We start from the raw sequence: 22,797 nt of genomic DNA on the forward strand, positions 1-22,797 counted from the left end.
CTCACAGTGAAATTTTTAATTATAATTCATCAGCCATCCATTATTTTCAGTTTCATTTTTTCCAAAATCTCTGCGGTCATCCTTCTCACCCCCAGAAATTCCTGTAAAAATGGCGTAAACTGAAAAACGCCTACCTTGGTTTTTCAGGCAATCAGATTGTTTGGGAACTTTTGTTATCCTTAACAATTCATTATCGTTGGGTGTAAAAGTAATCTGACACAAAGCATTAACAGAATGGGAAAAAGAAGAGAACGTCCCTTTAAATGGAGGTAAATTTGTGCTGACCTTTAAAAGTATTGAATGTGCGAGGGCAACATAATGAAACTTTTTAAATATGTGCGAAAGAGTAAAATTATAATCTTAGGATTAATTCACCTTCATAACAACCATTCAATTTAAGGTTTTTATTCACATTTTTCAGAGGGATTTTATTAATATTTAACATATTCAAATAATTATTTACAATGATTGACACATTGTCACCGTTTTTGTTTCGGCAAAAAGAGATGATTATGGTGGAATTTGAAAAAATGAATGAATACTTTGTAAATGCATAAACTAGAATATTAAACATTAACCTCCAACATGATAGGCTTGAAAAAATGTTAAACTAAAATAAAGGACTTATGAAACTTCACTTTTTTTTTACTCCTAAGTAGAACTGTTACATTGAGAAAGAAATCTGTATATTTTGCAAAAAAATAAAGAAAAATGTTTTTAAAGAAGCCTGATGAAAGATCAAATAGCTACGCAAACTGTTGAGTAATTTCTTACTCTGGAGTAAAGTTGTTAAAAAGCACAATAATCCTATAAATATCCTTACATTATGCAGTTCTTGAAATACAACAACAACAAAAAAAGAATCATCGATGACATGAATTTTCCTTCGCTGACTTCTTGCTTGAAAAGTGCTCAGTTCTCATGACAGTCCCTGTACAATCGCTCTCATAGAGAAGAGAGGTTTCATGTTGAACTCTCAGCACAGCGCGCAGGTGGAGGACTTGGGCGGCTGCTCCAGGATGGATTCACGCCGCAGGTCGTTGGGCAGGGTGCCGCCGGGGCCCCACACGTTGAGCTCTCCGTAGATCCCGGTCTCTATCATCTCCTCCTGCCAGGGGATGGGGATGTTCCCTGTGGCGAACTCATCGAAAAATTCCTTGTCTACGTCTTCCAGAGCCACGCCTTTCACCGTGGAGAAGGCGCCGACGTTATCCAGGTCCTTGGCGTACACCGTCTTAGAGTCTGGCACGAAAGGGGGAGGGAGGATTCCTGAAGGGGACAGAAGGTGAAAGAGTTTGTCTGAAATAGTTTGATGTTGGAGACATTGGTGTTATAAGATTCTCATCAGCAACAAGATATCTAATGTTCTGGTGTTTTACTTTGGTGAGCGATCCACTTAATATTTTACTTTCACAAAGGTTTAGCACAGTAAAATGTTTCAACTGATTTAGTTTGGTCTACTTTTCAATAAAACCAAGGCTTTTAGAACAATATTTGGACTTGTTGACGGTCCAAACAGGGTTGGTCAAAGCTGTGAAAGCACTGGGAAATGATCAGAACCTTGTGAGTTTTAAAACTTGATAATAAAATGGCACAATAACAGTTAAATAGCTACAACAAAAGTGTATCCACCCTGTTTGGAGAGGTTCTGGTCAACTGCCTCTGCATTTGTTTACATGGGAAAACAGTGAACAGAACAATGAAGGTAAATTGTTTCTATTTATTAAAAATAAAACTTTACTCTATTAGTGTAATATGGAAAAAGGATCCAATGAACTACAAAATGGACCTGAACTCATGAGACTGACATCTTTGCACGTTTGCCATCAGCTTTGTTTCTGTCTCAAACCGACCTGCGTTCAGTTTCCTCCAGTTGATATCCTGGAAGAAGGGGTGAGCCCTCAGCTCGTCGCACGAGCCGTCCTTGAACCCGAACCTCTTGTCGACCTCCTTGCACAGCAGACCCTCGCAGATGGACCGGGCGCTCTCGCTGAACTTTTCGGGATAGGTTACGGGATCGTTCAGAATCCGTTTCTTCACCACCTTGTTCTCCACCTGACACGACAAAATGTAACTTTTGCTCAAACTCCAAAATCAAGGGTGTGTTTATTAACGCACGCTTTCTTTTCTATATACCTTCTCTCCGCGACTCCTGAAAGGTCCCTTAGCAGCCAGGAACTCATAGAGTGTGACTCCCAGAGTGAAATAATCCACAGAGTAATCGTACTCTTCGCCTTTAAGAAGCTCGGGAGCCATAAAACCTGAACAGGAGAATAAGAAGTTGTCAGTGTTTACACTGGAGCATCAATTTAGATCTGATGTCATGAATGAAACAAAACAAAAAAAAAAACAAACATTTATGTCACAAATATTCTGTTTAGTGTCTCAGTCAATCTGTTATCTGAAATCTGTTAATGAAAAATAAGCAAATCAATCTTGAATCTAATTATTTTCCTTGTAATTTAGTTTTCTTGATTTAAGATCATGTCTCTTTAAGGCAGTGGTTCCCAAATATATAAAACCTGATTCTGTGACATTAGATAAGAATTGACTGTATTGCTCTCACACATTCAGTTGAAGCCAAAAGCCTCGGTTCAAAGAGGAATTTCTTACTCTCTCTGTGTAAATGTTTTGTCTGTACCTGGGGTTCCAGCGTAGCCCTTGATTTTGAACTGATCATCTGCCAGCTCCACGGCGAGACCCAGATCAGAGATTCGTACGTTACCTGTGAGAAAACCCCCCAAAAACAAAACGGCACAGAGATGTCAAAGAGTGCACTCTCTAACAAACTTTATTTGCTATTAAAAAATAACTATCAACTCTACATGTAGTGTGACAACACAAAACCATCTGTTTAGTGTGTTTTTGAATCCTTGCAGATCTAAGAGAAAAAGCTTAACTCTCCCCAGTTAAGCTCTCATTATGTGCTTGTAAGTGTGCAGAAATTCAGTGCCTTGCAAAAGTTTTCATACTCCTTGAACTTTAAAAGGTGGTAAAACACAAATGTAAGCCACAAGTTTCATATTTTTAATTATATAAAACAAACAAAAATCAAAGCATGTGCCTTTTTCTTCTGCTGTTCAACTTTGCTTTGCTCTGTCACGTAAACCACTGAAGTAACATGACACAATAATTCAACAGGTAAAAAGACTTCCGTTAGGTTATGGATATTTAATAATCTTGGGCAGATTTGATTTATGAAATTTATTTTGCAAGACAGAATTTCACTTTCTACCCTTCTGCCATGTTTACAAAGCAATGGCACTTCATTCCCTATCAGTAAATGTTTCACTTAACCAAACTCAACCCTGGGTTTTAGTCATTGGCTTAAACCTTTGGATAATAAGGGGAAAACTAGCTTATTCTGATGAGTTAGCTGCATTTCAAGTTTTTCCCTTCAGTTGAGTGCATGCGTTTCTGACCCTCATTGTCCAGCAACACGTTCTCTGGCTTCAGGTCTCTATAAATGATCCTCTTCTGGTGGAGGTGCTCCATGCCCTGGATAATCTGTGCCGTATAGTAACAGGCCCGCGGCTCATCAAAGCCTGGGTTGTTCTCATCCACATTGTAAATGTGATACCTGGAAGCAAAGTTATTGATCAGGGACAGGGAGGAAGACATTGTGTAATTTGAACTAATCTGAAGATGATATGAAACAAACAATAATAATAATAAGTGTAAAAGTGTTGATTGAAGTTTTAACCTCAGGTCTCCTCCATTCATGATGGTCATGACCAGACATAACTCGATTTTTGTCTGGAAGGCATAAGCCAAGGAGACAATGAACCTGCTGTGAACTCGGGCGAGGATCCTTTTCTCCACCATCGCTCCCTAGAGGCAGAAGAAGGTAGTAGTCGTGAGTGAACCGCCCTGGCCATCTTCATTCACAGGCTTCTTCCTGATCTCCAGTCGAGCTTTTGAGGAAGTGTTGTGGTTGCTGCTTCTACTATATTGTCAGATTTCATGGTTTCCCTGAAAGCCACTAGCTCAGCTGACCTGATCACACAGTGTGTTTTTATCAGCTCTCAGTTTGTGCACCTTCTATAATTAAAAAGTTTTTTAAAAAGTAAAATTGTGAAGACAAACGCATTTCTCTAACTTACTGTGTCTGGCAGTTGTGTGGAGAGTATTTCGATATAGACTCAGTAAATATTAGTAAAGCCAGTTTAATCAAGCTTCCACTGAAAATGATCATTTATTTTGGGAGTGACTTGTAGAGACAGCGTGCCTGAAATTTGACTCCAGCACATCAACAATCGACAACGTTTAACACGGTTAGAAAATTATTTTCCTTTTGTATGATTGCAACTGGTTTGATATGTCTTTCTAATCCTGCATGTCAGTAGATTTGGAAGCTCTTTTAAGGTTATTACACCTTTATTATTACTGAACACAGCTTGCACCGCATCAACAGAATCTCTTACCTCATAACCTTTTCTTTTCTTTAACCTTTTCTTGTTGAGCTTTTTGCAGGCGTACAGTTTTCCCGTGCCTTTCATCTGACAGGCGGACACTTCCCCAAAGCCACCTTTACCTAAAACGCGGAAATCCAAAAACCAGTCCTCTCCCACCGGCTGCGTCTCCAGCCACTTCCACTGCAGGAACCTCTTCAGATACATGCTCTCCATGAAGAAAGTGTAGGGCACTTCTTTGAGGAAGTCCATGACGCTGTCCAAGGTCTCATTGAAAAGATCGTCGCCGGCTTCCTGATGTTTCTCCTTGACCTTTGTGATGCCATTCTCCGGCAGAAAGGGGCAGTAATACTTGGCATCGGGCTCCATGTACCGAGACAGGATCTTGCTGGCTTTACTGGCTCTGTCCTCGTCCTCAGCCATGTTATATTCCTCGATATCCTTCCAAAGACGGCAGGGGCCTTTGTACTCGCTGTTGGAGTCCAAGAACTCCTGGAAAAGCCGTTTGCCGATGGGCTGCTCCACGCAGACAGTGTTGAAGCCCAGATCCAAGGTTTCACGCAGACCTTCACAGACGGTGATGTGAGGCAGCTTCAGGCGGGCGCGGAACTTCTTGTCTCGGTTGACGGCTGGATTGGCGGTGCCATCGAAGCTCCCACGGGCAGAGATGTAGGCAGAGTTGGCCACCACTGTGGTCAAGCCACCAATATCCATGGTGATACAGAAAAGAAACAAAAAAAAAAACTATTCAAAGAGGTTTTAGCTGAAAGTCTGTAAAGGAGGAAGCCCAAAACAAGAAGGAGGATGTAGGGATTTATTCTTCCCTTAGGGATTTCAGAGGCAAAGTTTATCAGCCACCTATCATCCGCTCACAGCAGAGACCTCAGTGAGGTGATCACTGAAGCTCACAGCTTCTTCTCACTCCTTCACACACATGCAGACACATGCAGATCGGCCTGACTCATCACCTTTCTCCAAAGGGATTTATCCGCTCCGTTATCTCTCTAATGCTATATCCTGTGCTTAGCCCATGTGCTCCCTGCAAGAGACAAGGAGGTTGAAAACAACGCAAGGAAAAGACAAGGGAGGCGAAAGAGAAGCAAGAATACACCAAAGTTCATTACTTTCCAGACAAAATAATATGCATTTTTATGATTTTCTCATATATTTCGTCAGAGCTTATTTTAGTCAAAATTTGTACAGGCCTTATAATGGTCTTAATGGTTTGCTTTGGTTTTTGGTGTTTTTTTCTCTGATTCTGTATAACTAACCTATTATCAGTTTGTAAAAGATTTAAGAAAGTGTACAGGAGGAGAGCATAAAACAGGTTTAAAACCCTCTGTGGAACATATTAAATGTTTCTGTATTTTATATCTTAAGAAAACAGAAGAGGAGGAGATCCCAAATCGAGGACCTGAAAGTGAGATCATCCTACATTTGATCATCGACACGAGGTGATTCTTTAAATTCAGGAGGTTTGCCATGCCTCAGTAATTCAAAAATCAAAGTTAAATGGCAAATATTCCTCTGACAAAGGTCAGATACAGAAACACTGACAGAGAAAGACGAAACACGACCAACTTCTCAAAAACCTACATGTGATGAAGCCTATTGTAATAAATCTCTTTGCAACATTAAATCCTAAAACTCTCAGCATACTTAACTGAAAATAAATGTCCAAAACTGTTTCAACTTTTTTAGAACTGCTTTTATTCTGGCCAGATGTCAACTGATAGAATTTAAACATGTATTTTTTTTTTTTTACGTTTATTGAACATACAATAAACATTGATTTGAATGGATGCAACATGAGAAAGTTTCACCTTAAAATAAGATTTTATCATCATTACTGTTATAGCTCACTACTTTACTTTAGGAAATGTCCTAACAAACAATGCGCCTGTACTTGTAATGGCAAGCAAAATCTGTGTTCCTATAAAGATGCGGCCACACATGTAAAAATGTCTATCAGTGAACATCTCCTCCCTCTAATAGGATGAAGTCTTTCAGAGATGTGCTGACCGCAAAGTTTGTAGGTTATCAGCTTATGCAGGTCTGCTCGCATGTTTGCACACACACTCAACACACAACGACACGTGCGGAGCCGTCGCATTCACAGCTGAGCGTCGCGCCGATGTTAGACAGGGTTTCCAGGTAACCAGAATGGGCCATCACGTGGATTGATGCATGTGAAGCTGCTCCGTTGCACGCTTCTGAAGTGCAAAACGTGAGAAACGGTGTCATTACAATTCATTTTTCTTCATTCGAGTCCTCGTTTGTTTCATTCTCGTGAAAAGTGCTACATATGTAAATTATTTAAATCTTAAATTCGGAGCCTGAAATCAGGAATGTTGATTTTCATTAATATTGTGAAGCCAAAGATGAACACTTTATTCAGACAAACAAATAAAGTTCAAAGAAAATAACATTTGTCATCTTATTTTACTAAAGATATATAAATCCAAGTAAGTGCAAAACATATGACAGTCTGAATAAAAAATTTTAATGACAGCAGAAATAAAATACAAACTTCAATTTAAAAAAAAAACCTTCACACAAATAGAACACATGGAACTAATAAATATCAACAGTATTGTCTGATGGTGATACATATTAACATTGCACATGTTTTCATACATTTACATTTCAGTGTAAAAGCTCTTCCATCATTTTTGACATTCAGAGGACGAGTGCTGGCATTTTTTCTTCAGATAACACCGGTGAATAATAATAAATTATCAAACGTAATTCTACTGAAACATTTGCATTGCCTTTGTTGTTTTAGTGCATTACAAAGTAGCAAACAAAACAACCCAAAACTTGATTTCTGGGCAGATTTAGTCAGTTTTTCTGAAACTCTCAGTAAGAAAAGGATGATATTAAACCAAAGTACCATTAACGTTAATCAGGAGAGATCTTTGACTTCAGCCTGAGGCAGGGTCTGAAACCATTGATCACTGTTTGTAATTTCACAACAGAGAAATCACAAACAGTAATGTCAGCATTTATAAAGAAAAACTATAAATAAGCAAACATTTATGTGGAGAACTGTTAAGATTTGGTCCATGGATTTTCAAAGTTAATGTGCAAAATGAGACGATTTTGAGCTCAGCATCATAAAATGTAATAAAAAACATTCTGTAGAGACATGAATAACAGTCTAAGTATTAAAGAAAACATCTTCCAGTGGAATTATTTTAAGAATTTCTCTTTTTTATTTACTATTATGGTCAGCAGTAGTGTTGGATGAGAGATTAGAAGCAGATGAAATCCAGCTAAAAAAAAAGTAAAAGTAAGAGTTCATGTGATATTGCAACCAGCTCTAGTAAAGTCACAGAGAGATGTTTTTTTTTTCAACCCTGATATTGGTGTGGTCACGTGACCGTTTTGCGTTCGGGGCGAGGAACCCATTTGTGTGTCGTGATTCTCCACAGCAGCGGAGCCAGCAGCAAGCTGAGGGTGGTGACGCTGAGGACCAGCAGGTACACCTGAACAGAGGCAGGCAGTTTTACTCTCAGCATTTGCGGTTCAGTTGTTAACATTGCTTTAAATGCTCGAAGGCTGACCTCCTGCATTTGGAGTGCATCTACACAGTGATCAACCACAGAAAAGAGAAAGAACGAGGAAATCCATCCTCAACTTTAACTCGGATATAAATTCATCCTCTAACATTTACAGAGTTCTACTCTTAATCACTTTAATTGAGTAAAGACACGCATTATATAGCAAGACGTTCACATGTTAACATTTTAAGTACCAGCACGACTTTTAAAGCTAATTAAATTCATAAAACCATGTATTAGTTGATCTAAACATATCATCTAAATTTTGAATTGATACTTTCAGGTGTTGCATTTTACTAACTTTGTTGTTATTAACAGATTAGTGCAAGTTCACACTTGAATCCACGTTGTAAAGATTCAGCTCACACAGATTAAAACTGAAATAATTCATGTTTGTGAATTATTTCAGTTTTATAATTCACATACTGTAAAACATAATAAAAAATGCATCAGCTGGCATTATTTAAATGATGCAAAAAATAAAAGTCTTGTGACAAGTCTTGTTAAATACCGGCAGATTAAATTATGCCTCAACATTAATATATTATTTTGCTGACAGAAACTAAGAAAAGCATAAAAATCATAAATGAAATGTAGTCTGCAAAGAAAAAGACTACCTGTGGTCATTTTCTAAGCACTAAAGTTGTTTTTGTTGTCTACACTTATCAGACAGAAAACTTTTTAAAAAAGCACAATGTTTTCAAGTTTCCTTTCAGCTGATTTGTTGGATGTTTTCTGTACAGAGTGAGCTCTGGACTCACTCTGTGCCAGGAATTGACAATTTTCTGTTTACCTACTTACAGTCTTTAGAATTAAAAATAAGTCTAAACTGGCCGAGAAAAACCTGACGCAATTCTCCTAAACAGACCGGAATTTCATCCAGCTCATCACTCACCTCTCTGGAGATGATGCCGGCTCGACGTGCGCGGCTCCCCAAGACGAAGGAGAACTCGCTGACCTGCGCCAGACCAGCTGAGACGATCCACCGGATGTGTCGGGAACTCGGAGGCAAGATGGTGGACAGCACCAACACGGCCATGACAAACTGGAGCAAAATGAGAGAAGTCAGGAGATGAGGAAACTTCATCAGGACAGACTGAAAACAAAAACAAGGAATTGCTGAACCTTCATGATGACGAGTGTGAGCGTCAGCACCAGCAAGATGGTGAGCTCATACAACACAAACGTAGGGAACACGTGAAGGCCTGCAGCATCAAACAGACAAAAGAGGAGGATTCAGCACAGTCTATATGTGAAAATTATAAAAAAATGAAGCAAATATCACAGAAAGATCATAATATTCAGCCTAACCAATAGAGGCAAAGAAGATGATGGCGAGAAAGTCTCTGATTGGCTCGATGCATCCCATGATCTCGGCTGTGACCATATGACCTTGCGATGAAAGCAAAGCTCCAGCCAAGAAGCAGCCCAACTCCATGGAAACATCCAGAAACTCTGTAACCTAAAATACCAAACAAATCAGCCTCTGGACTTCAAGTTGACGATCGTACAAAAGAAGTCACACCAAATTTCTTTGAATCGTACCGTCAGCATGAAAAAGACAAACGCTGTCATCCCCAGTACCAGGATCTCCTTGTTGCCTTTGCTCTCAGCGTGGAGTTTCTTATAATACGGACCAATCAGGAAGGATCTGAGCACCAAACAAAGCAAAAAAACTGCAGCCAGCGACACCAGGACATGAGCCAGGAGCTTCAGCACTCGCAGACCTCCAAACAGAAAGCTGGTTCGAACAGAGGAATCAAAACATTTACAGGATTGTAAGTTTGAGAAGGAGGAATTTATGATGAGGAAACAATAAATTACAACTTCCTTACCTGTCCAAGTCTCCACTCTGTGCCTGGATCAGAGTGGGCATGACAGCAATGAAGAGGCCAAGCTGGACATCCTGCATCACCAACATCCCGAGGAGAACGCTGCTGTACTCAAGGTCACCTGTCAAACACACACACGCACGCACGCACACACACGCATACCACTGTTTAAAACATTGAATCAGTCAGTAACTAGAGGAAATAATTTCTGAGTTGATGATGTCAAACTTTCTCTATTAGCTTTGTGGCTCTATATTTTAAAGTCATCAGAAAAAAACTAGAATATAAAGAGAATTTTATTAGCTGTCCAAGTCAAAATTACCCATGTGAAATAGATTGTACCAGCTGCGAAAAACCATTAAAGCTTAACAGTGGAACAGGATTTCGCAAATTCAAAGGATTTAAATACGTCCTATATGGTCAACAGGTCAGCCTTTTTCTCCAACCCTTTGTTGACAATTTCATATAAAAGTATGCAGCAAATAATAATAATAAAAAAAAGACATTTCTACAAACCTTCTCTTTCCACCCGGCTTCCCCCTGCCAGGAATCGTGACACCAGTGGAGTGCTGGACAGGGACAGACAGGTGGAGACAAAGACCGTCTGGGTGGGGCGAATATGGAGAAGCTGACCCCATAACAACCCGGCCGCCACCATCAGCAGGCTCAGGTAGCATGACCCCTGAACTGAGGTCTTCCATACCTAAACACACATAACAAAAGAAGAAGTCATCTTCTTTCAAACGCCAAAACAGACAGCTAACAGTACTTCTCTACTTTAAAGGAATTTCTTCTAATATATTTCAATTCCTCATTTAATGAGAACTTGTATTTGTCTTTATATAAAGTACGTTCATTTCTATAATATTCCAATGTTCTGGGCAAAAATTACATTCTCTAGATCCACAAAGCTGGTCCGGACATACTCTAAATAACACTACAAGGTGCTACAAAATTTTGACTCACCTGGCTAAACAAACATTTTTCAGCTTTTCAGCTTTTTATTTAGAAAACAAATTAAAACAACTCCAAAATGTATTCATAAAACTACTTTTTTCACTCTCGCATAAAATACTGACTTTGATGTGTAGTTCATTATGATATATTTATGTTACCAGATGACACAATGTTAATGTTATGACATAAAACTAGCATCGCTGCAGATGCAACATCTTGCTTATCATTGTTCAAGAATAATCGGCAGTAAGTAAAACAACTGAAGAAAGCAATCATCACCATCAGGTTTTGGTCCAAACTCTTTCTCATTTACCTTTTGAAGGCGCTCAGGTGAAAACTCCAGTCCCACCACAAAGAGAGTGAAGAACACTCCCAACTCCCCCAGAGTCTCCACCTGAACTATGGACTGCAAGAAGAAAAGCCAGTCGTGATTTTACAGCTCAGCAAAAAGACATTGTTCTTTAGGCTACTGTAGACGTGACGCACAGACACAAACCTTGATGCTGTTGAGTCCAGAAGGGCCGAGCAGGACCCCACAGATGATATATCCAAACATAGGCGGAAGACCCACCAGAGTGCAAATCCAGCCACAAGGCAGAGAGAGCATCACCACTGAAACCAGGTCCTGTTGATAAATTCATTTAAAACCAATGAATGCAGTCTTTCTACTTCTTCTACAGCCTGGGTAAAACCAGGATCATTAGAGGAGAAAACAGCGACTAACCTTGATGAAGTGATGGTCTGCTCTGGGCATCGTGGAGTCTCGTGGTTTGGTCAGAACATACTGGTTATTCTGAGAGTCGATGAGCATGCTGAGCCCCAAGTCATCCTCCACCTCTTTCTGTGTGGATTTGTTCTTCGTTTTCCCTCCTTTTTCCTCATCCTCTTCCACTCTTAGCACTGCTTCGACATTCACTCCCTTCATCTACACGAAGTAGAGTGTATATGCATAACTATTGGTTCTGGGTATAACAATAACTGAGTCTGCACGTTCTCTGAAACTTAGCAGCCAAACTGAGCAGACCTGTTTGTTGTTGTCAAAGGCATGCTCTTCAATCTCCTCCTCCAGGCGGTCTGCTGCCTTCCTGACATCCTCTAAGATCTCCTCCAAGATGGACAGAGTCTTGTTCTGGGCCAAAGCGCTCTTAAGAGCTTCTTGCTGATGCTTCTCTGCAGCCACCAGCTCCATGTACTCCTGTTCTTCCTGAAATATAACAGCACAGCCCAACAAACACACTAATTTATAGGCAAAAAAGACTGAAGAATCAAAGTTCTTTTCATGTCGCGAGTAGATGTTTAAAAAAACTTGATCCGCCTGATTGCAACACATTATTCTACTGAATTTCAGAAACACATATATTAAAAGTGAACTTCAAATGAGTTCAGACTTTTTTGTTGCGGGCAAATCTGCCACATTTTCTGTAATCTAATGCTGTATTTGTGCTCATCTTTAGAGAAAAAACAACCAAAAGGAAAACATGTGGACTAAGCATACAGAAAAATAAAGCTTTATTTCAACTTTCATCTGATTAAAAACATCTAAAACAAAATTATCTTTATGTGTTTATGATGCAAAATGCTTGCAACTTCTGACACTAGTAATGTTCTATCTATTTTTGAAATGAGAAAAGTGATCATATCTTGTTTTTGTTTTTTTCAACTGAGACGACAAAGTCTTTTAAATTTGGCGAACTCACACATTTTTGCATTGATCACAAAGAAAATGTGGAATGTTGTTTTCACCTTGTCTTTGGCTTGTTAGGCTGCAGCGTAGATAGATGGCTGCCATGCCGTTAGGAAAGTCAACCAGAAGCAATATGCATTTACTTGCAACTAAAGGATCCATAAAACTCTGCAGACTTTACTTTACCTTTATGGCTGCCTCTCTGAGGGCCTCCAGCCTCTGTCTGCTGCTCTCCTTCATGTTGACCACATCCCTGTAGTCTCCCTGCAGCGCCCTCTGCAGGCCGTGCACCGCCTGGAACACCAGGTGCTCGCTCTCATTCAGCTCCTTCTGAAAAACCTCCAGAGTGTGAACCTAAATGCAAATGAGTAAAGATAAAAAAAAGAGAGAAGAAAATCATAAACTAATGTCATTCTACATGATCTTGATGTGGTACGTTTCATGAATAGGATATCTAGATATTAATCTTAAAATATATCAATTCAACATACAAGTCAAAAAGGCTATTTGGCCAGTTATAAACAAATAAAATAAGCAAATTAATAACATTTGTCACCAAATTTTCAGAAAAAAAAATATTGATATGTAGAAATACATTTACTTTTTTTTCTAGACTTTTTGGACATTTGAAACATCAGTTAGCTAGAGATAATTTCATGTGATTGTGAAGTCATTCTACAGAAAAAGTTTTCCTAATAAACAAAGAGTTTATTAGGAAAAACTAATAAACGCTTCTGGTCAGATAGAGCTCTGATCAAGTCATTTGAGTAAATGTAAACATTAAAACAACAGCAGAGATTTTTCACACATCTGCCAGGAAAAAGTAGCTTCACTTTATTCCTTGACTCAGAAATAAAGTTGTGGTTTCCATTTTATAACATGTTTTACCTAACTGACTTTAAGGTATGCTTACTTCTTCTGCTATGAAATGAATGGGCATGTGATATTTCAACATAGTGCCAAGCCCCTCCCTTGTATTGACTGTCTAACAGGTTATTATCTCGGCTTAATTCCTGCTTCGGTTGCTTATATACATGAGTGTTTAGTCTGCTTTGTTTTGCTATCCATCCTCCTTCAGCCTCGACTAAAACAAAGACTAAGGAGTGTTGAAAACAAGCTGAATACATTTTAATTCCAACATGATTATGACGTCAATAATAATAATAATAAAAAAGGACCATCCAGTGGTTCGTAGAGTGATACCTGGAAGTGCTTCTCTGGCTCTGAAAGGCTTTGGTCTTTCCCAACCACCGCCGCAGCGGCAGCCAGCTTGTTGATGGCCACATTCTTCTGCCGCATCAGACCCACCAGCCGCTTGCAGTTGTTGGTCACCCAGCTGTGGCCCTGCGCCGGCGCTTTGCTCCGATAGAGCTTGACGGCATGCCGGGCCACCTGCTCCTTTGGCAGCACAGCGAGTGCCTCAGTCAGGCCGAGGCACAGCAGCCAACACAGAACCTGCATCCAAACTGCTTCACTACGGTCAGGCGTTTGAGGAGAAATGCCAGACCTAAGAAAGGGAGAGAGCGGCACAGAGTGCACAGTGCTGAAAGCATTAGAAGCAAAATCCTACTCATCACACTGATAGTGGAAGCTTCATGTTTGCATCTGCTACACATTGTGTTTTCAAATACAGCCCAGATTTTTCACAGTTCATCCTACTTCAATTTAGATTTTAAAGGCTGCTTAGTAGAAACACATGATGTTCCTGAAATATCATTTTCAGAGACAGTTTTTAGTATAAGTTGCAATATTATATGTTGTATATTTTCAGGTATTACAAACATACACCAATAACAAAAGTATAAGTATTCCGTATCTTTAAATCAATTTCCATCATCAACTGCAACAGTAAAATCAGATGCAGTTTGAGAAATTTTAAATAACACAAGGTTGTTTTTTTTAGCATTTCTGACTATTCTTTAAATGGGTGTTTTCAAAAGAACACAGAAGGTGGATGTGCATCTCCTGTCACACCATATCCACACTTTTTTGAAGGTGTGGCCACAACAAAAATGATAGCAAACAGTGCAGTGATGTGACAGGACACCTTACCTGTTTACATTCCAGTGCTACCTGTCTTTCCACGAATTCCTAAATTGACAAAACAAGAAGAATACTAAACATGAGAGGCAGTTTATGATTATATTGGTCAATCATTAACATTTAGCTGAATGCATTAAACTCAGTTGATTTTTACCTAAACAGCATGAGTCAAGCTGACATTTTCTAACTTTCAGAATCCCTCCTCTTCTCCTCCTTCTGTCAATTGAACTGCTGCCGCTTTCATGGAGTTGCTGGAGATCAGGAGCACCGTTGTTCAGATGTGGACTGCAGATTGAAAAAACATCAGAGCACAAACATGTCACTTCAGGTTTTAGTAGTGTCATGTGCAATGAAACATATTATGATTGTGAAAAGGAAAATACGCTACAAAAACATATTTTCAACAATACTCCTCAAAATCTGATTTGATCTTTATCAGTGTTTCCTTATTTATTTATTTGGCATTTATTCACTTGCTTCCGGCTCACTAAATATGTGACAAGAAACCATAGCAGAAAACATAATGCAATAAAACAAGCGACTCACTTGTTTTATTGCCTGTCAGTGTGGCAAGTACATCTTGTGTTGCTTTGTTAGTCAATCAGACAGCAACACAGAGACAAACAGGACAAATCACACATGTAAATGTGTTGAATTCAAAATATCCATATATATATATATATATATATATATATATATATATATATATATATATATATATATATATATATATATATATATATATATTCAATATATACAGAATATCCAGTGTATGGAGCATAAATATTAATCACTAATACAGTATCTTCATGTGATTGAAAATATTTTTTTTAATCACAGTTTGATTAAATGGTGAAGAAAAACATTGATAAGGTCAGTTATAAATGAAATTTCACAGTTCTTTGGTGCAAATCCTTACACGTCAATGGCACATTTGCTTTGAAATAAATGTTTCACAAATCACAAACTGCGTCTTTAACTCATTCTTACTCAGAGTCCCTATTGTGATGGATGCTGCACTGCTGGAACAGGAGCTGGTGAAAAGAAGCTACGACAGGAGGTCTTTAGTTTGCTGATAAAACTTTAACGACAGAAGTTAGCCGAGACATTAAGAAGCAGATACATTCAAACCCGCCATAGATATAAATTAGACATACCAGAAGACACAGTCCGTCAGTTTGACGTGTCGTACGGACGATTAAAGTAGAGCTGCAACTATCACGGAAGAGAGTCCTAGTTCTTGCCTCTCGGCAGAGGAAGAAGTAGACGAGAACAATCGCGTGGTTGTGCCGCACCGACACCGACGGAGACACCCCTCCCCTGCCACATAGCTCGAGCCAGCGTCGGCACAAGCGCTCCCTGCTCCTACTTCATGTTTTGACTCCGACCTCCTCCAGTCCTGCCGCTCGTGACGGTGTTCCGGAGCACCCAGGGGGGGGGGCGAACCGACGGTGAGTTTGACCCGTCTCTGAGACAACTTCAACAAACCCCCCTTGGATAAAAGTTGGGCTTTCTGGCCTGGAGTTTGTCAAATCCTGACCATTAGTTCTTTACTGATTTAACGTCGGAGCTGTCAGTCCAGCTCTAACCAGCTGGGTTCACCCTCTTCTTTCTCACGGTGACATAGCGTTGCCGCTGCTAACACTTGCTTTGCTAATAATAGCAGACTAAACCGTACAATGTTGGAAACAACTTATTTCGGTAGAGTTCGACTTAAATGCACCTTAGCCGAAACAGCAGTTGTTTCTTTACGTTTCTAACATCAATTTCTCGTCGTAAGTTCGATGCAACCATCAGATTACTTCCGAAACATCTTTATCAGTCGTAGTGAAAGTGGGAGTTGTAGTTTTTTCTGGTGTGTCAGTTACTTCGCTGGTGACGTTCATGCCTTTTCAAACTCTGACAGCTAACGTTATTCTAATCCTTGCGCGAGACTATTTTTTTTTAAACGACAACACAATTTGAACTAAAACAACTCCGCTTTGCGTCAACTATGCCTTGGAGAGTAGTGTTTTAGAAGTAGGTATTGTCGGCGGTGTTCGGGGCGTTTATTAGACAGCAACAAAGTGCTTTGTTGCTAAGTGTTATTTATTATCACATAAACATGTTTTGTAAGTTTCCAAAGTAAACGGCCTGTTGACTTCTCCGGAACTACATTTCCCAATATTTTTTGGTCTGGATCGTATTTCTTCTTGCTCATGCGCACTATGAGATCGTGGATATTAAGTTGGCCAAAACAGCTGGTGATAAAATGGTAGGTAATATTTAAAAAAAAAAAAAAAAAAAAAAAAGACAAACCGAGTGAGAGACAGAGTGTTGTAAAGCCCCCGTTCAACATGTCGAGGGTCGTTGTCACTAATGTTTACGGTGCAGCACCATGTGAGGGATCAGGCTGTCCTCAGCGTCGCGTTGCCAGTCAGTGTGATGTGAGAGTAATGGAAGGTCAGTTGCTGGTATTTTGAGATCGGACACCTGCACTCGCTCTTCGTCTCTTTCCTCTTTTGGTTGGTGGCCCGGCTGGGTTGCTGTTGCTGCTGCGGGTCAGGAGAGCCTGTGAGATCTAACGCCCCCTACCCAGGAGAATCTGGGTCACAGAGAACCTGCCGTCTGATCATCCGGTGGGTTACTTCCACCGAGATGTGCAATCTGTTAGAGATTACCAAAATATGATGGGGTTATTTATGTGCTGCTTTTTGGAAGTAATTTTCTTACAACTCTAACTTGGAAGTGTTTGAACCCTTGGTTTGAGTTTTAGGCATGCATTGTTAACACTTAAAAATTATCAGACTTAATAGTTTACTGTATGTTTAGATTTGATTAGAAATCAGATCTTTGCAAGCAACTGCACCAGGAACTTCAAATGCATGTCCACAGTAACGCTGGGTGTTAATTATAATCATTTACTTTTTGTATATGGTTCTTCATTAATGCTCTTCTAGCATGATAGAATGTAGAAAACTCTGTGTCCCTGAGTTAAAACCAGTTTTTGTGTCCCACCCATACAATATCTTTTTACACATGCAGTTTTACAAAAGATTGTTCAATGTATGTGAAGTTTTAACATTGTTTGTGTTTGTATATTTTCTCTTCTTAAACAGTTTTGTTTAAAAAAAACAAACAAAAAAAACTTGTAGGAATGTTTTCATTTAAACAGAAATTACCTGAACTTTTATGGTAACCATGCCAAATCAATATGTGGCAAAGTAACATAGTCACTGAAAAGAACCTATGCATGAAGATTGCATTTAAAGCAGATTTGGACTATACCAAAATCTCATCCCCTTTCAAAAGCTTGGCACAGACAGTAAATATATTTAAGTATTTATTTCTTTGTGTGTTTACTTCCCTGGCAGCACAAGTTGAAATCATCACAGAAGGACAAGGTTCGCCACTTTATCTCTGTCACGCAAGCAGGGGACAAAACAGCTGTACATTGCCTGACTCAGAATGACTGGAAACTAGAAATTGCCATTGACAATTATTTCCAGAACCCAGACTTGTACTATAAAGAACCCATGAAAACCTCAGTGGACCGCAAGAAGCTTGAACAGCTCTACAACAGATACAAAGGCAAGTGTTAGGCAGACTCGCACACTATTTCGTCCCCTAAAAATGTACACTTTTTCTCTCTGTTTAACTAAGCTCCCTCTGTCTTTTTTGCAGACCCCCACGATGAAAACAAGATAGGCATCGATGGGATCCAGCAGTTCTGTGATGACTTAAATCTGGACCCAGCCAGCATAAGCATACTTGTAGTGGCTTGGAAGTTCAGAGCAGCAACGCAGTGCGAGTTTAGCAGGAAGGAATTCTTTGATGGGATGGTGGAGCTCGGGTAAAAGCCATGTCAAAAATGTCAATATTTGACTTAGTAATGAAGTGCTCATTATATGAACACCTTTAGTATTTACGGTAATTTATCTTTGTTGCGCTATTCAGCTGTGATAGTCCGGAAAAACTCAAGGCCATCCTTCCCAGGCTAGAACAAGATCTGAAAGACAATGGAAAATTTAAAGATTTCTACCAGTTTACGTTCAGCTTTGCCAAGAACCCGGGCCAGAAAGGTTTAGGTAAGCAGATGATGTTGGAAAATATCCCAAAATGTCACATTTTCTGTCATAAATCTAAAATACTTGTAAATACCTTTTTTTTCTTTCCAGAACTAGAAATGGCTGTGGCTTACTGGAATCTAGTTCTCACAGATCGATTCAAGTTCTTAGATCTATGGATCCGCTTCTTGCAAGTAAGTTTTAAAGATTAGCTTTTTTGTCCCCCCAGTAGTAATTAAGGTTTTTGCAGTTTATGGGAGTGCCTTAGCTGTGCACTGTAATTAATTGTCTTAATTAACTGTAATTAAGAAGTGCCATGTAATTAATTTTGTTTTTCACTAAAAAAAGAAGAAAAAAAATCCAATGGTAGGTGTTTGATGCAATCCATTGATTATTTCCCCACGCATAGTATATACTTCTTGTTTGGAAATGTGAACAAGAGAGGGTTACCCTGTCGTCTCCCTGTCCTCTATTCAGGAGCATCACAAGCGCTCAATTCCTAAAGACACCTGGAACCTCCTCCTGGACTTTGGCAACATGATTGCAGATGATATGTCTAACTATGATGAAGAAGGTGAGTCTCAAATCACTACTGGAAAGATTGTTTAAGAGGGTGCTGTGGCATCATTTATCTGTCTAATACAAGCATTGAAACCATATGGATGGATCCCTGATACTAAAGGGTTATTATACACTTGAAGCAACCTTGTGAAGGAGCAAAGTAGTGCTGATACTTGTATTTGCAATAACACCCTGAAAATGTTCAGCTTTAAAAAAAAAGTTAATCTCAGATAATATAATACAGATGATAAGACAGATGTCTTTGTTCACTAACCACAGACTTCAAAATATTCATTTTATTTCTATATAAAATTGGTCAACATGTAATTGGACGAGAAATGTTTTAAAAATCTGATCTTGTGCAACTATTTGTCTTCGAAAGTCGCCTTGTTGGTAGAGTCCTCCTCTGTGTAGTCTATGTTTATACATTTGTTGGTCGCTTTTATCCAAAGCGACTGAGAAATAATTTATTTAATCTCAGTATGAACACAGATGTCCTCAGGGTGTTGGAGAACATGAGGACCTTTAACAGAAAAAGAAAGATGAAGGCACTAACCAATGGCACGGCTACAAACGTACCAATAAATGGTGATATATTTGAACTGGGAGGCAAGGGAAGTAAAGGATTATTCTGAGAAAATGATAATTTTTCATTCTATGTGAATATATTGAAGTTTGTGATAGTTGTAAAATGCGAGAAAGTTCAAGAGGTATTAACAAGACACTGCATTTTTTTAGTAATAGTATTCCACTTGTCAAACTGATACTTTTAGATGTCAACTAATATTATCCTTTTTGTCTGCTCAGGTGCCTGGCCTGTCCTCATCGATGACTTTGTGGAGTTTGCTCGGCCAATTGTAGCAGGAAATAAACGCAACATGACGTAATATTTGCCGCATCTTCACCAAATGGAGGATGGCGTTTTCTTTCTTCCATCTTTTTCTATTTATTAATGAGATTATGATACATGGTAGCCTAAAGAAACAGGTTCTAAGTAGGTTGGCCTGCAGATTTTCAATAATTATTCTGCTGCTAAGAGGCCTTTGAAGAGGAGAAGCAAAACAGTGCAAAAAGCGACACCAAAAGAAGAGGGAAGTGTTTTGTTTTTACTTTCTGCTGTTGTGGACAGATGCTGGAAATGTTTCATGAAACTGATGAGTTAACTGATACTCATCCCTTACACTTGCAATGGTGGTAGATTTGAACTGCCACTGTAGACTCATTTCAAAGCACGCTCAGCAAAGCAGGCAGCCAGACTAAAATGGGCTTTTAAGGTCCTGTGGGTGTGAATGAAACATTGTGATAAGGTTTGGCTGATCTGTCAGTTAGTATGAAGCTGGTTGATGTAGTCGAGGTTATCAAAATTTGAGAATATGTGTTTGTCACCGTACAAGTGCGTTGGGTGGAGGTAAAATATGTCGCCTTCTGCACAAAAGCTGTTTTTTTGCTTTGAGATGTCACATAGTCAACATTCACCTTCACCAAGTGAGAGTGAAAATGTTCAGATACACTATTTACACCCAGTCCGATGACTGGATGAAGCATCACTTTTTCTGATCTCAGCACCAGCATAAAGGTCGCCACAATGACTAAAATCCAGCTCACATCAAAATGAGAATCTAGATGAGATCTTCACATTGCTTGCACAAGACAGGTAATGGCATTTAGAATCTAAATGTTCACACAAAGCTTTTTCTGTTTTCCATTTGGAACATGAAAAAAGCTTTACACAATTTAGGGTTGGCGTTGCAGTGCCTAAGAGCTTGAATTTCAACCTGCATGTGGACTGTTTTCAGTTACCCAGGTGAAGCCTTGTCACCTCTTCAAACTGCACTGATAAACACTTTTACAAGTACAGAGCTATTCAGTTTACATTACAGTAAGTTCAACTTTTTTAAAATATGGTTCGCACACCCAAGAGTGTTTTAAATGTACGTTTACACTGAGGTTTGCGCTGCCTCATATCAAAAGGTCATTGGGTTGTTGGACTGCCATCTAGTGGTGGTTGAGGTTTATAGCATTTTTAATTGTGCTATAGGCAAATTCTACATAGGATTTTGGGGTTTGGGGGTTTTTGTTTGTTTTTTTGTTTATTGCAGTTAGAGCAACACTGCATTATCAGATTTACTGATGCATATGGTAAATGCAGTGTTACAGGATGCAGAGCTCAGGGACCAGCACTGTGTGTCGTCCTGTTCTTATATCAGAGCTCACCCAGTTCCATCTTTTACAGGTTACTGCTGTCACCACAACATAACCTTTGCCATACTTTGTCAATGAGGATTATGCATTATTTTATAGCAGAGCACCTATGCACTGTAAAGTAGTTAAGTTTTAGGTTACGTTCAAAAATAGTTTGAGTGAAATTATAGATATTAGTCCAAACGATTGAATTTATTCCACATTAAATCCAAATCAAGTGCCATATTTTTCATCACATCAGCTGACCAAGAGTTGATCCAATGAAACATTGTTTAAAAAAGACAAAAAACAAATGTAACTTATTTAGACCAGTCAGAAATATGAAACTGGAGATATGAAAACATCTGTTCGCAATCAGTACAATACGTATGTATTTTATGGTACACATGTATTGTACTCGTGGTGGCTCATCGGTACATTGTCTTTGTCAAATGTGTCGCTGAATCTTCTTATTTAAACAGTGTTATTTTGGCTGTGAAAAAAAGTAGCTCTTAATGGATCAAAAGCATTTCTCAGTTGCAATGGTAATAAAATTTTTTAAAAAAGTCAATATAGTGTGTTTTTCTTTTTGCTATAGATGTGCATTGTCACTGCACTTGCACTATCAGTGATCTGCGTCCATACATGCCACGTATGAAATCAAGTGGCATGAGATTTTGGCTCACTCTTTGCATCTTTCCCTATGGCTTTGAATCATGTGTACATGACTCTTTGAACATTCATGCTTTTTTGAGGTCAGACACTGACCTAGGTTACAGTGGCTGCTCGAATTCATCCTTCATGTTTAATTGAGAGCAGGGCCACTCTACTGGCCAATCAGGTTTTTCCACACCATGGTCAGAAAGAAAGAGAAAGTCCCCAAACTTTTCCAACAAATTTGGAAGCAATATATTGTCTGAAATAATTTGATATGTAGAAGCATGAAGCATACCTTGTGGAACTAAACCTTTGGCCTAGCACACTTTATATGTGTATTTTTAGATTTGTGTTGTGTATAAAAGAGAGAACCTAAACTGTCCGGTAAAACAGAACTTGCAGCCCAACTATTTTCCGTGATCTGTAGTATATGAGCAACGTTGTGTTTGGAAAGATGTAAAACTGAACTGTGTGGCCGCCTTGTGCTGTATGCAAACATTGTTCCATTGCAGATCTAAAGCGACAGCAGGTGTCTGTTCAGGTCGAACAAAGTTGGATGTAAATTACACAACAGCAGTGAATGTGACGGAGGAAAAAAACTGATTCCACATAATCACAGCTCTCTGGTACGCCAGCAGAGAGCTGCTCAACTTGACACCAGTTGTCGCTTATCAAGTTGCATTCTTGCTACATATCATCGCCATCAGCTCTTAGTAAAGCTATGTCTGAATATAGGCTTAGAACAAAGTAAACCAACAAATATGCACATAAAAAGCATATTACTTGTATGTGTGAGACACAAAAGTAATTAAATTAGAATAATGTTGAATACACTAATTCATAAATCAGTTGATTGGATTT

At 39.1% G+C, this 22,797-nt stretch overlaps 3 protein-coding genes across 10 annotated transcripts; 1 reads left to right on the forward strand and 2 right to left on the reverse strand.

Annotated features, from left to right (window-relative positions):
* Positions 1-389: 389 nt before the first annotated feature.
* On the reverse strand, positions 390-5,315 carry grk1a (G protein-coupled receptor kinase 1 a). Of its 2 annotated transcripts, XM_055045270.1 has the most exons (7): positions 4,425-5,315; positions 3,704-3,831; positions 3,423-3,580; positions 2,642-2,725; positions 2,137-2,261; positions 1,854-2,055; positions 390-1,269 (listed from the first exon to the last, which is right to left on the reverse strand). In XM_055045270.1, the coding sequence occupies exons 1-7, from the start codon at positions 5,124-5,126 to the stop codon at positions 977-979; spliced, it is 1,692 nt and encodes a 563-aa protein (XP_054901245.1). In that variant the 5' UTR covers positions 5,127-5,315; the 3' UTR covers positions 390-976. The 2 variants fall into 2 exon arrangements, with proteins under 2 accessions (XP_054901245.1, XP_054901244.1); XM_055045269.1 differs by having other exon boundaries at positions 3,423-3,831.
* A 1,578-nt stretch (positions 5,316-6,893) lies between these two features.
* Positions 6,894-16,358, reverse strand: tmco3 (transmembrane and coiled-coil domains 3). Of its 5 annotated transcripts, none has more exons than XM_055045013.1 (17): positions 15,649-15,760; positions 14,646-14,776; positions 14,501-14,539; positions 13,652-13,955; positions 12,635-12,802; positions 11,789-11,968; positions 11,489-11,689; positions 11,261-11,389; positions 11,078-11,170; positions 10,324-10,510; positions 9,811-9,928; positions 9,521-9,716; positions 9,287-9,437; positions 9,101-9,180; positions 8,871-9,020; positions 7,771-7,900; positions 6,894-7,687 (listed from the first exon to the last, which is right to left on the reverse strand). In XM_055045013.1, exons 4-16 carry the CDS (start codon positions 13,907-13,909, stop codon positions 7,787-7,789), a joined length of 2,025 nt encoding a protein of 674 aa, XP_054900988.1. In that variant the 5' UTR covers positions 13,910-13,955; positions 14,501-14,539; positions 14,646-14,776; positions 15,649-15,760; the 3' UTR covers positions 6,894-7,687; positions 7,771-7,786. The 5 variants fall into 5 exon arrangements, with proteins under 5 accessions (XP_054900988.1, XP_054900987.1, XP_054900986.1 ...); XM_055045012.1 differs by adding an exon at positions 15,482-15,539 and having other exon boundaries at positions 6,894-7,900; positions 15,649-15,738; XM_055045011.1 differs by adding an exon at positions 15,482-15,572 and having other exon boundaries at positions 6,894-7,900; positions 15,649-15,738.
* On the forward strand, positions 15,834-21,850 carry dcun1d2b (DCN1, defective in cullin neddylation 1, domain containing 2b). 3 transcript variants are annotated; one of them, XM_055045018.1, is made up of 8 exons: positions 16,517-16,745; positions 16,865-17,109; positions 17,845-18,061; positions 18,155-18,323; positions 18,428-18,558; positions 18,649-18,731; positions 19,015-19,111; positions 19,906-21,850. In XM_055045018.1, the coding sequence occupies exons 3-8, from the start codon at positions 18,007-18,009 to the stop codon at positions 19,983-19,985; spliced, it is 615 nt and encodes a 204-aa protein (XP_054900993.1). In that variant the 5' UTR covers positions 16,517-16,745; positions 16,865-17,109; positions 17,845-18,006; the 3' UTR covers positions 19,986-21,850. The 3 variants fall into 3 exon arrangements, with proteins under 3 accessions (XP_054900992.1, XP_054900993.1, XP_054900991.1); XM_055045017.1 differs by lacking the exons at positions 16,517-16,745; positions 16,865-17,109 and adding an exon at positions 15,834-15,942; XM_055045016.1 differs by lacking the exon at positions 16,865-17,109.
* The last annotated feature ends 947 nt before the right edge of the window (positions 21,851-22,797 follow it).

Source organism: Poeciliopsis prolifica, unplaced genomic scaffold (genome assembly GCF_027474105.1).
Source record: "Poeciliopsis prolifica strain line A6 unplaced genomic scaffold, Auburn_PproV2 SCAFFOLD021, whole genome shotgun sequence".
NCBI classification, from domain to species: Eukaryota; Metazoa; Chordata; class Actinopteri; order Cyprinodontiformes; family Poeciliidae; genus Poeciliopsis; species Poeciliopsis prolifica.